The sequence below is a fragment of the Asterias rubens genome, chromosome 10, assembly GCF_902459465.1.
Source record: "Asterias rubens chromosome 10, eAstRub1.3, whole genome shotgun sequence".
Classification (NCBI taxonomy): Eukaryota; Metazoa; Echinodermata; class Asteroidea; order Forcipulatida; family Asteriidae; genus Asterias; species Asterias rubens.
This window is the reverse complement of record NC_047071.1, coordinates 13,218,552-13,232,098: the sequence shown is the minus strand read 5'-3', so window position 1 is coordinate 13,232,098 and position 13,547 is coordinate 13,218,552. Positions and strand designations below refer to the sequence as shown.

Here is a 13,547-nt window from a genome sequence, read left to right as displayed (position 1 = left end):
ATGTTCATGTTGTTTTAATACTGACAATCATCTTTGTAAATGCTAATTGTTTTTATATTATAACAAAATCCCTTTTATTTGATTTATCAAGATTTATTCGTTGAGTTTTTCATACTGACAATCTTTAACTTTATAATTTATTTTATGATAACTATTAAGTAACAATTGAAGCTTTGTAGGGTCTGCTTAACTAGAAGCAATTGAGTTGTTTTGTGGATACAGTCGTGTTAAAGGAACACATTGCCTTGGATCGGACGAGTTGGTCTTTGAAAAGCGTTCGTAACCATTTGTTAATGCATGGTTGGAAAGATGGTTTAAAAGTAGAATAGAATGATCCACACAAGTTTGCCTCGAAATTGTGTGTTTTTCCTTTTACTTTGCGAACTAACACGGTCGGCCATATTCGAGTCAAATTTTCGACTCCCATAAGTTTTTAATACATTACTTTTAAAACATCTTTCTAGCACTGCATTTGACAACAAACGGTTACAAACGCTTTTCAAAGACCAACTCGACCGATCCAAGGCAACGTGTTCCTTCAAGGTGTCTTTGGGATGAGTGTTGGCTCTGAGAAGTTGTGATGTTTGAAGCTTTGCATGTTGTGAAGAATAAGAATAAACTATAAGTAATAGTAAACTCGTGTGTACAACCACGAATTGAAACTCTTTAAGGGGAGTCTTTGCTATGAAAAGACCTGGTTTGGTTTGGCTGATTTCTCTTGAAGACGAGCCGAGTCTACTGGCTGAAACGTCGAGACCAAAACCGGATCTTTTCAGAGCCAACACTCCATCAAAAGATATTTATTATTTGGTTCTGATAGTTCTGAGAAATTGGTATGATCTCGACGTTTCAATCAGTCACTCTGCTCGTCTAAGTTTCTCATCATGTAGCCGCAACAACTACTTTAAAAACACTTCTTGGGACAAATATTGTAAATTTGTGGTTTAAAAAAAAAGAAATAAATAGGTTTGGTGAATGTATAAAGTGACGACAATCAATAAGAAAATCAATGGTATTGACAATGTTTTAGAATCAGTGTTTACATTTTGGTGTTAATGTAAAAATGGTAATTTATTCATTTATTCATTTTTATTGTATTTCTCTTCATTGTGCCTTTATGGAGATACATTCCTCAAATGGATTTGATACGTAATTCGAGTATGACTTGAAAGCCCCACCTGTTCCGATCTACATAGCTCTCCTTTACTTCAAGTGTTCTCTGTCTTCTTCTGCCCGCTGCACCCTGAACAATTGCCGGGTCAGAATTGACTTTAATTCCGTGTCATATAGGGGCCTGACCCGAAAAAGGCTTTCACAAAGCGATACAATGAATCGACAAATTACTACTATAATAGTGATTTGTATTGTGACATCACACTTTACTAAGCAGCTATACGATTGATTTGGAGTTAAGATCAAATAGCTCTTTGTTAAATCGGCCCCGACCCGAAAACCTGTCTGAAATGGGTTTTGAATGCGGATACTGGGTCAGTTTGACCCATTTTTGGTCATACTTACCCATAAATAGGTCAGGCCCCAACGGGTCAATTCTGACCTGAGATTGTTTAGAGTGCTGTTGCGACCTACTCTAGATAAAAGTTGCCGCTATAAAAACAAAATACTCATTATTATAGGCCTGTGCTAAATATTGGTTTTATCTTCTGTAGTTATAATTCTACCTTCGAAATTCAATTTGCGAGACTGCGAGTAGACATTCATTTACCGAGTCTTTTTTTTTCTTCAAAAAATTTACATATTTAATTTAGGTTAACCTCTTCATATTTCCTTGAAAATAAATGAGTTATACTTCCAGAAACTATACAAAAATGTTAACAACTTTTTGCACTTTTCCTTTGTTAAAACCTTGAAACACTTTTTGATATAAGCTTCAAGGTGTCTAAACAAAGATTATCTTTTGTGTAGTTTTGCGATTTCGAAACTATTCTTTTTAGAAATTAATTGCAGATTTTGCAGAAGTTGGAACTAAAGTGACTCATAGTATGTAAACCCTAATTGTGCCCCAAAGTTGAAACACACAATAATTGTGTTTTAATATTGAGATTAAATCCGTCTCTTGGCAATAATTTAGTTTTAAGTTTGTTTAATATAAGCAACAGCAATAATTTCCAGTATTCACTTGGTATTCATTTTTTAATTATAAATCTATTACATTTTGTGTTCAGTAATTGAAGAAAATATCTGCTCTCTCTTTCTGGTGGTTTTCGTAAAAACTTTGAATATGTTTATTTTTGTTACTAAGACAAAAAACCCACTAACTTTTTCGGATAACATTTAACCTAACATTTCTTATTTTCATATACTGTGCAAGTTAGGGTTATTTATTAATTATTCTGAACCTAACGTGTAGAACTGTATTCAGGTGCCTTATGTATGGGTTTTTCGTAAAGTTTGGTGATTCGGGGAAAAGGATAGTAATATCCTTTTAAATTGTTTAGTGTTTTTCCCCACAGTCGGCATATCTTTGGAAAAAAATATTTGTAACACTGTATTTATAAACTATTTTTTAACAACTTCTTTGTTTTGACAATCGTTGGTTTTAATTAAATAAACTGACCACCGTGCTGTTATAAAAACAAACAAATAAATAAACAATGCATTTGGTAAACAACACAAAGGTGCCTTCAGATATTTCAAAATAAATACTTGTCAAGTTACTGCCTTATATTCATGAATTTGTACATTTTATGCAAATTTGTTTTAGGGTTGTTGTTTGTTAGTTATGTCCACACTTTTGGGTGTATTGGATGCGTTCGTTAAGCTTCCCTGGGTCGACCCCGGTGTGTGGCGGTTTTTTTTCCAGGACGATGTGGGTAATTATCTGCACACGTTCGTCCTGGAAAAAGAAAACACCAAACCCCGGGGTCCACCCGGGGAAGCTAATCGAACGCACCCACAGTTAAGGTTTTTATGGTTGAGTGCTACAAGGTCAAGTGGTCGGGTGCCCTTGCTAGAAAAATTATGTAAAACACGCCCAATAATACCAAGTGGGGCCTCATCTTGTATGTGAAGTAAAATACGCATCCGGCCATTAATTGTGTGTAGCCACTGTCGAAGCCGTCAATCTGGGCAAGGTGTCCCATCCAGGGAAAATGTCCATCTGAGATTCTGTCCCACATGGGAAATGAACACGCTATGAAGGAGAATGGTTCTATTAGAAGTAGATTGTGTACACAGTTCACCGGAGCCGTTTCTCACGATGTGTTATATTATCAACCTCTCCTCATCACTCATTACAAAGTAAGGTTTTATGCCAATAATTATTTTGAGTAATTTTTAATTGTGCCCACTACCTTTAAAAAACAAATTTGGAGAATGATTTCGTTTGTGCACTGATAATAAGTATCAACTCAGTTTTCCGTTGAAGGAAAGGCGAAGGAAATATGAGGAGTAAGAGCTATCCTTAATGTTAAAACTTTTTATTCAGACGGAATGACCAAGTTGCGCATTTTGGACTAAAGAGGGCAGCATACACAACGCACAGCCAGGGTGTTCTCAACATGGGCCCTTTTCGAATCCACGACTTTGGCTTTGGATTCGACTTCAGGCTCCGTTTTCTGGTCTGAATCCCTGAAGACATAGCACGCGTACAAGGAAAACAACTGAGGTACCTAGCTAGCCCCAGCCGAACCCGAGGGCCTCAGCAGCCATGCCCGTAGTAGACTGGTCCCCTGTTCTTATTCACGAGTCTCGGAATGTGACGTCGGGTGTTCAGACTACTCTGCCCACATCACCTTGCTCTATGGATAAACCCACATAAAAGGGAACTGGATTTAAATGTGCATAGTGTTGTCGTTAAACACACGCTTTTACTTATTAATTGGGGGGTTCTATTCTGTATGACAGCTCCGAGCACGAATTGGTATCGCTGTTACGGCAAACTCCTACACTGTTCTGTATAACCACAGAGCAGCTGATGTTTAAAACCCCGAGTGAGGTATGGTAGCCCTAACATAGGCACATGTTACTGTTGGATCTGAACCCTCGGCTATGCATGCACTGATGCAGTATTAACCCTTGGAGCTCACGTACCAACTAGGCATTTCGCTTTCGAACCGAAATCGCCAGTTTTATAGCAATCATCACATCAACTGCTATACTTTGATGCATGGTGTGCATTGAGTAGAAAGTAACTCTGAAAGGAAACTATACTGGGATGTTAAAGTGTGTGACAAGTGAAACGGTGAGTGGAATTCCTAATCGTTTGTGTGAGTTGTGACTGCGCCAGAACAATAATATGCAGTTACGCAACTAAAACGCTTACTTGCACCTCTCCCCCCTGTCAAGAAGCAGTTTAAACAAAACTTTCCATACTCTAACAGGAACGGCGTAGTGTGACTTTAATACCAACACTGTTGTGTCCTTATTTTACAAAATTTTCACTGTTTTCTTTAATAATCACCCAATGAAAACAGCCACCACTTTTTCACTTAATTATGAAATAAAATAGTATCTAATTTACCTATTGGATATTCCTTCTTATAAAAATTTGTGTACATGTGGATGTGTCCATTGCGCCGAGCCATGAGACGGGAATTTTTATTGGGTTTCACATGCTCAATTCTTTTTTAACTGAATACACGCGAGCCTAAACCTCAACCAATCAAAACAGAGGTTACATTGTTAGAAAGCTGACAAGTCAGAGAGAAATGACTCAATAGATCTAAGCTCCACGGGGTGGCGCTATTTTATTATGATGATGTTAGTGGACCAGTTTTTGGCTACGCGCGCATTTTACACACAACACGGGTGAGTTTTTGGCTAAAAGTGCAAGATTTAACACAAATTCCACAAGGGAAAATCAATTGTTTTTTCCTTTTTTTTTGCATTTTCTGAAAGAATGCAATGTTACGGTCATAATACTGCAAGATCTAAGGTATAATGTGTTGAATAAAGTTGTGGTGGCGAAATACGCAAAAAAGGACTGGTTTTTCGATGTTTTTCGATCAAGTTTCCCATAGAGGTGGCGCGTGAAAACGGGCTGTATGGCTTAGTTCACCAAAGGAATTCATATGAGTGAAGTGGTGGCAAGATAAAGAAAGTTTTCCCAAATCAAATTTGGGTATCGCGCAAACTTAAACTATACAAATTATGAGACTGAAAACTGACCATAACTGACTATATAGGCAAATCAAAGGTTGAACAAATCGCGTCATTTAATTACATTTAATTCAACAAAGGGTCGTTTGGTAAACATACATGAGTAGTTAGTCATATTGGAGGATTGACTAATTGGTATTCACTTGCCGCGGGGAGGGGGGGGGGGGTAATCAAAGAAACGCAACAAGTGTTTCTGTAATGACAGGGTTTGTGGTGACTTGTTTCACACATTATGGAAGTCGATTTGTAACTATTGATTTCGTTTTTGTTCACCAGTCAGTCAGTTAGCGGAACCAGCGGGACTCTCTGCTTGGATAGAGTACCGTTGACATCCAGTGGCAGAACCTCCCAACCCAACCGGAGTCTCGAACAGCGCCCTCTACACACCTCGAAGCTTCATCAGCGTGGCAATTTCAACCATGGGCTTGCAAGTTCGATCAACGACCATTTTGTCAACCACAAGTCAAAGTTCCATGGTTACCTGTGCATCAAAAACATTCTTGGTATGCCCGACCAGGCAAAATCGTGCAATAGTCGACAATAGTCAACTTTAGTCCCTTGATCGAACTTGATCCGTGTTTTGGGTGGTCAGGTTGGCTCAAAGGGACGAGCCCACAGATAATTCGCATGTTGGATACTCCAGGTACAATCGGTAAGTCAAACAATTTCTAATAGTTCACTATGCACTGAATTTCGTGGAGAGCTGTCTTCGGCTCGGGCCTTTATATCACACGGCAATTCGACCATACCTGTTTTAAACTTCCGTGATAGAACTAGTAGTTCCCTATTATTCCCTTAATAATTGTATGATCCCCAGACAGTGATCCAAATGGGACAAGACTTACTTTGGTTGTATCAGTGTACAGTTTCTAAGATGATGCAAATTAGTTTATATTGGATTTTTCCACAATTTATATTTGTTTATTTACTTATTACCGTAAACAATAAGGGGAAACTGACTGATGGTTAACTTTTCAATGATTTGAGGTTAAACAAAGAGAAATTAACGACCTCCGAAGTAACTTGCTAGCGCTCTACCAACTGAGCTGTCCTGCCCTGTATCGGCGGTCTCACTATTTTTCGTCGTCTTTGTAAATCTCTAATTACCTTACCGGGAGAAGAGTGATGTCACAAAGATTCTCGTAAAAAGAGTCACTATTTGATCTGATGGTTTGCATCATCATGTCGATCTAAGCAAATTTCAGAAAAATATCGCGAATATTTTGGAATAAACATAAAAGACAACAATATTATGTACCATGTGGCAGGAGATTCTGCCCCCCCCCCCGTAGTTTCTGTCCCCCTATTATGGCGAACTGTGTGCAAACTTCTTCTGATATGATAGCGCCCTCTTTTGAATCACCTCCGTCAGCCCATGTTAATTTAAATATAATGGGGGACAAAACTCCGGCGGAAAAATTCTCTTAGACACCCCTCCCCATTTCCCCTTAAAAGTATAAAAATACCAGGGGTCGATTTCACAAAGAGTTAGTCCTAGGAGACATACAAATTGCATGGATAGTCCTAAGTTAGAACAAGTAACCTGTCCTAACTCGAGATAAGACTAGTCCTAACTCTTTGTGAAATCCACCCCTGTTCCTATACGATGGGTAGTGCACGCAAAAGAACCCAGAACACTTAGTTGGAAGATTAGGGTTAACCCCGGTGTTTTGGGTTCACACGTCCAGCACCTTTGTTTACAGGGTTCCTCGAACTTGCGAGCTACATTGGTTAAAGCTCACTTATGAGGCATACTTGGTTTCATTACTAAAACATAACAAAGAAATGATAACATAACAAGGTATACAGTTTTGTTGGAAAAGACTGTGCATTTAATAAGCAATTTTACACAAGTATGATAATGACGATGCATTAATTATTGAAATGATAATATTTTTACAGACTTGGTTGTGAAAATGTGACATGTGTTATTATTTGCAATACCATTTCGATTGGTCAAATGCATAAGGGCGATATCTCGGCCGTAAACGTTGGGATTCTAGAGAAGTAATTTAACCTTACAGCAAGAATAATAGATGTTAAATTTGCATCGTGGATAAATAAAATAAATTTTGGTTTTGCGTGTAAGTTCTGTATACTCGGTACTATTCCCGAGTTCGGTGTAAGAAATTGCAAAGGCCGCGGGTTGGAATCCCACACAGGTAAATTATGTTTTTTTTTCCACAGAGCTCGATAGAGTACTGAGTATACAGTGTTTACATCGGTGTAAGGATTAAACCAACATTAATAGGAATACCAACATTAATAGGAATACATAATGATTCATTTATATATATTTTGATATTTTTTTTTGTCAGTTTAAAAGGAAAGACAATAACACCATCCCTTAGTTTGTTTTTGTTCTGCTGTAAGATCAGCCGTCGATTTCATCAAATTCTTCCTAACTTAGGATTAATCTTAGGACTTAGGACGGGTTCAGTTCCGTATCAAAATACGTAGGACGCATTGAACTCATCGTAAGTTAGAACGAGTAACGCCTTTGTCTGTGGCTATGTTGGGAACTCTGAAATTCTTCAACATTATCGGCTGCATAAGCCGTAGCCGAAGTCGTTTGGAATGGACGCGGCAGAGGCATGTTTCCCCCCTCGTTTTTGTTTCTGCTTTACTCACAAACGTTATATAGGGCCCTGCTCATCGATTCTCAATTTTTCCCAGCATGGTGCTTCTGTGGACTGGTCCCCTGTTTGATAAAGACAGGCACTGGTGTTAATTTCATTGGATAAACGTGCAGTGACGTAAGCTTTTAATGTGATTTGATTGGTCCGAGGTGATGTTTGTCAGCTGCATTTTCAGTCGTCTGCATGCGGTGTGCATAATGTTTGTACATTATTGTGATGCAATACGTTACTTAGATATTATACGAGTAAACCAAATTTCATTTGTATAGGTTCCAATGAATTTGAAAAACACTGATTTAACTTTGTATACGACGCTTTAAAACAAAAGAAACAGTTAAATCATCAGTCATGATCAATCTCGTAAAAATAGATATAAACCACACATCCAACAAGTTGAGATTCCTGGGTTCAAATCCCGGTCAGGACACTTGTGTCCTTGAGCAAGACAGTTTAACATTATGAGACTTTTGATGCAATAGAGGGCGTCCTACTCGTCGTTTTTTCCCCACTGTTCTCAACGACGAGAATACTAGGGGTGTACCACACCAGTGAGGCCAACATTCATGCGCCAAACTGACTGTCAGAATTTGTATCCCATGTTTTCTTATTTGTTTTCACTTGGGGGGGGGGGGTACTGTTATTTAACTTGACACCAACCTACATCAAAGCTCCTCTTCAAAAAATACACCCATTCATTTACTCACTAATTCTCTCCATTCTGCTGCCTCAACCCAACTTTTTCTTACCTTAAAGGCAGCGGACACTATTGGTAAGTACTCAAAGTAATTGTTAGCATAAAACCTTACTTGGTGACGAGTTATGGGGAGAGGTTGGTGGTATAAAACATTGTGAGAAACAGCTCCCTCTGAAGTGCCATAGTTTTCGAGAAAGAAGTAATATTTTCCACAAATTTTATCTCGAGACCTCAAGTTTAGAATTTGAGGTCTCGAAATCAAGCATCTGAAAGCACACAACTTCGTGTGGCAAGGGTGTTTTTTTATGAAATTCACAGTTATCTCGCGACTCCGACGACCAATGAAGCTCAAATTTTCAAAGGGTTTGTTATTTTATGCATCTGTTGAGATACATTAAGTGAGAGAAGACTGGCAATAGTGTCCACTAGTGTCCACTTTATTTAACCTCGTATCCACCCACTAAAGGCCATCAATCATTTTCTCACATTCAACCAGTCCTATGGAACAAGCTACCCAGTAACATCAGAAACACTCACTCTCCATACACAACTCAAAACTCATATTTTTTTATCAGGAAACTTCTGTTTACTTTTAAAGACACTGGAAACTTTTGACAATTGTCAAATACGTATTCTCACTTGGTGTATCCCAATTCCCAACATCATTATGCCTAACACAACTGTGTAAATTTGGACTCAATTGGTCATCGAATTTGCAAGAGAATAATGAAAGAAAAACACCCTTGTTTCATATCTTTGTGTGCTTTCATATGCATTATAAAAGGCTTCAGCTGAAGTATTTTATTTTAGTGAGAAATAACCTCTTTCCCCAAAACCAAGTTACTTCAGAGGGAGTCATTTATCACAATGTTTATACCATCAACAGCTCTCCATTGCTCGTTACAAAGTAATATTCGATGCTAACAATTATTTCGGATAGTAACCGATAGTGTCCAGCACCTTTAAGGAACAAGCTATCAATCGACATCTAAGAAAAACTCAACACAATCGTTTCAGACTCACATCAATAAACATCCTTTTAACTTTATGGGTCTGGGCACTTTTTGTAGGACACAGATTTACATCAAACTCATACAGTTTGAAGATAATGATAACAGAAAGCCTCTCTTAAAATATTGCTTGCTGTGGTACTGTAATTTTCTTTTCGTCTCAGGAAACGAACATTACTTTAGCATGTATATTAATTAATTATTTGTGTGAAAATCTTTTACTCATTTTCTCAAAAACTACAGCACTTCACAAATAACATTTAAAGCGAAGCTTTCTTATTGGTGTAGTTTTCTCTGTAATACCGGTAGTGCATTGATTAGTTTTTTTTTTTTATTGTTAGGGGCGCTTTTTAAGTTTGTATTAATATTATTATTATTTGACAAATTTAAGGCTTAAAAGTTGGTCCATCCAAAACGGATGACCTGACAAAAACTGAAATCATAAAAATAAGTTTAGTTGTCCGAAATTATTATATGATTCGCCTTCAAGAAGGTGGGAAAATTCCAAGTATTTTTTGTTAGTATTCTTTTGTGAACACTTTGAATATAGCATCGGTTGCTACGAGACTCGGTTTATTTAGTGTGGTGCACCCAGAGGAAAGGACCGGTCAGTGAGACGCCCGCTATCGTCTAAAACATATCACATTGCTTGTCTCATGTTAAACTGGTCGCCAGTATTTATTTTCAAGGATAAAGACATGTGTTGGTTTTATATGTGTATACACATGTAAGCCGGATTTGACTGCGAATCCCAAGGGCCATGAAGGGCATGTATAATCAATGCAGGGTCAATAATGTGATTATGGACGTATTAGGCTCAAGACAGATCTCTGTGACGATGATGTTCAGGATAGTCTCCTTGTTGCCTGCGAAGGCAGAGATTGTTTATGTGACTGATTCAGAACCAATGGGAGACTTTCTTGGACGATAGGTGGCAGCAGACTTACCCGGTAAATCCATTGTTCTCAGAATTATGTTCAGAACCACGTAAACAATGGAAATTTACCCGGTTAGTCTGCTGCCACCTAGCGTTGGAAAGTCTCCCATTAGGCTGCCGGAGCTGCATACTCCAAAGGAGCAGTGAGTTTTGTTTTTTACCAATGATGAAAGGCCCAATAAACAGGGGGTGATCAACTGCATGTAAGGCGCCCTGAATGGCCCAAATTGGCTTGAAAGGCGCCTAGTAAATACACATTCACTTGTGAACCTGTTATTTATAGAGTAAAACCACGCATTTTGACCAACCTGTGTAAAAAAAACATTCAACAAATTAGATTGCAAGGTTATGATGATATCAAGTTTCAAGGTGTTAAATAAATAACTCATGGTTTTATGATTAAAAGTGCAACCACACAGTGAGGACTTAAACGTTCCAACGACTTTATTTTACCATCACTGATCGCACAAAATTGTGTGTTTTTGCATTTTGTGCAATATTGGTTGCAACAACGTGTAGGCCTAAAGCAACAAAAAGGTATTAATAACAACAACAATAATAATAATAATAATAAAGTGTACCCAGCAAGAGATGAAATGGAAATACAAGCAGAAACAGAATTCGAGGGTGGACGAGATGAGGTTTTACTGTACATGTTTTGAAAAATACTAATTTTTTTCAAGATAATTTGTATAGGTCGGTAGGACTTATAATGAAGAAAACGAGCAGACCGACAAATTTAGACAGAGATGATAGGCAAAAATAGGCATAATATAAAATGTTCTGTTACATCAATACCCTTTTCCATAACAAATTATTCACTATTTTTAAAGCAATAATGAATTCTTAACCGGTCTACAAAGTGAATAAGTGGTTCAGTGCTCCACCCAATGGAGTTCAGCAGTGTCTTTCAGCTATAAATAGAACAGTAGAATTTGCTCCCTTATTCCGGTACAGCTCTGACAATATGGCGCCCTCCACCGATATACTGGTTCGTATACCTCGTCTTTGGCGATCTCCCATTCTGACCATTGGTTCGAATGAGGTTGTTCATTTCCAAAGAGTACTGTGCCGATCCTGCTTTGGTCCTACTGCTGCACATTCGACTCACGGGGTTCTTCCCTGGTTTCCGTTTCAAACAGGATAGCAACAGAGAGCGATAACTCCGACCGCTGAAAGCGTACACGAAAGGGTTAATGGCAGAGTTCGAGTATGAGATACACAGGCAGAATATGGAGAAGTTATAGTACGACCAGTCAATCTCAGTCGCGCTGGTGGCCGTCTTGAACAGCGCCACCAAGTGTACGGCGTGGATCGGCCCCCAGCAGATGCCGAAGAGAATGACGACCAGAAGAGTCATGCGCGTTATCTTCCACCTGCGCTTCCTCTGCGTCTGCGTGGATGACGTCACGATGAGGTACTTACTCCACACCTTGCGCAGAATCCGGAGGTAGCAAAATGTCATGACGAGGAACGGAAACACGTAGAGAACGATGACGGCGTAGAAATGGTAGATTTTACTGGCCGTGATGTTCACAAAGTTCGTGCCGCAGAAGTAGCCGTTGTTTGGCTCGGACACTTGTTCGTAGTAAATCGCCACCGGCACGTGAAGTAAAAACGAAGCTAGTGGAAAACAAGTTGAACAAGAGTCACATTAATTTCATTCATTGGAATTGAAAATATTATACAAAAATAATTTAATGCCCTTGAATATAGTGTTAAGTCACCTATTTATCAGGCCATCATTGTTCAGCCGTCGATTTCAACAAACTCTTCCTAACTAAGGATTTATATCAAGACTTGGGACGAGTTCATTTCCGTATCCATAACGTTAGTACACATTGAAACCATCTCGAGTTCGGACGAGTTACTAGTCGTAACTCGAGATAGGATAATCCTAGCGTTTCATAAAATCGGCTGCAGTGCCTTAATATTTACCAAAATGTTGCCAAGATTGATGATGTAACAACAATCTCGTTCTTCGTATTTACTAGATCGCTCCTCGTCCTTCTCCAGGTTGTACGATTTGGGGTAATATCTGCTGCTATGCCGGAGAGGACTATATGGTGCAACATTAGGGGCATGGCTGAGATACCATCATCAATATTGTTGTTGAGAGATTTGCACTTTCTGAATAACTATAGGGATCGCCCTTTTGGTATCTGCAACTTGTATGAGTTGTTTGGTAGCAAAATAAAACACAATACGGACAATATAATATCAGTTTCTGGAGTGATTCTGACTCTCAAATGGAGCCCGCTTTTGGACCGTTATCAATTTGCAAAAGACAACAGACCTCTCCATTCTCGATACACCGAACCGCGCTGGTTGGCATGGACGGCCAATTGTTAGCAAAACATTCAGTTGTGCTAACATGTTGTGAACACGTTCAACCTTTTCTGAAGACTGTCACAAAAAAAAAAAACACTCCCATGACTGGTTGATTTGTTTCCAACAAATTCAACACTATTTTTTCTCTCCAGAAGGCTATCAGAGCATACTGCTATTAAGGCACTGCAGCCGATTTCATGAAACGCTAGGATTATCCTATCTCGAGTTAGGACTAGTAACTCGTCCGAACTCAAGATGGTCGAAACGTCCAGTTGAAACCGGCGCTACTTTTCAGAACCACCTCAACTCATTGTAAGATTAGCATGATATTACCGCAAACCTTTCTGATATTATACTATTTGAATATATTTGGGTATCATTGTTACGAACTCTACGTAATTCTCACTGCTTTGCATTTATGGCTTTCCATAGTTTTTCAACCTCAGTCTGCAAAAAAGAGAGTCGTTATTATTATGCTTACTTAGCCATATGACGATGTTTATACATGTAGTCCGGCGTATCGTCCTAGCATGAAGTGACCGCATAGGGTGAAGTATGACCATGTAACGGTCTATTGTCATTGCCATGATGGTGGAACATGAGGCTTGCACTGACACCTGTTGAAAAATGAAAGTTATGTTATTATAGAAAGGGAAGAGTAGTGTTTTAAGAGTTAACGGTCATATGACCCGCTGTGCAAAAATGGCCCTTTTGTCACAAAGTTTTAATGTGAAAACATGAAAAATATGAGAATTAGCTAGTGGGTCATAAATAAGTGTCAAATCACCACAATATAATTTTTTTATAGATAATATAAT

General features: G+C 38.6%; 1 protein-coding gene across 1 annotated transcript; it reads right to left on the bottom strand.

Moving 5' to 3' along the window:
• Window positions 1–10,516: 10,516 nt before the first annotated feature.
• On the bottom strand, window positions 10,517–13,340 carry LOC117295990 (G-protein coupled receptor 54-like). The gene is made up of 2 exons (XM_033778818.1): window positions 13,211–13,340; window positions 10,517–12,021 (listed from the first exon to the last, which is right to left on the bottom strand). The coding sequence occupies exons 1-2, from the start codon at window positions 13,314–13,316 to the stop codon at window positions 11,342–11,344; spliced, it is 786 nt and encodes a 261-aa protein (XP_033634709.1). The 5' UTR covers window positions 13,317–13,340; the 3' UTR covers window positions 10,517–11,341.
• Window positions 13,341–13,547: the final 207 nt, after the last annotated feature.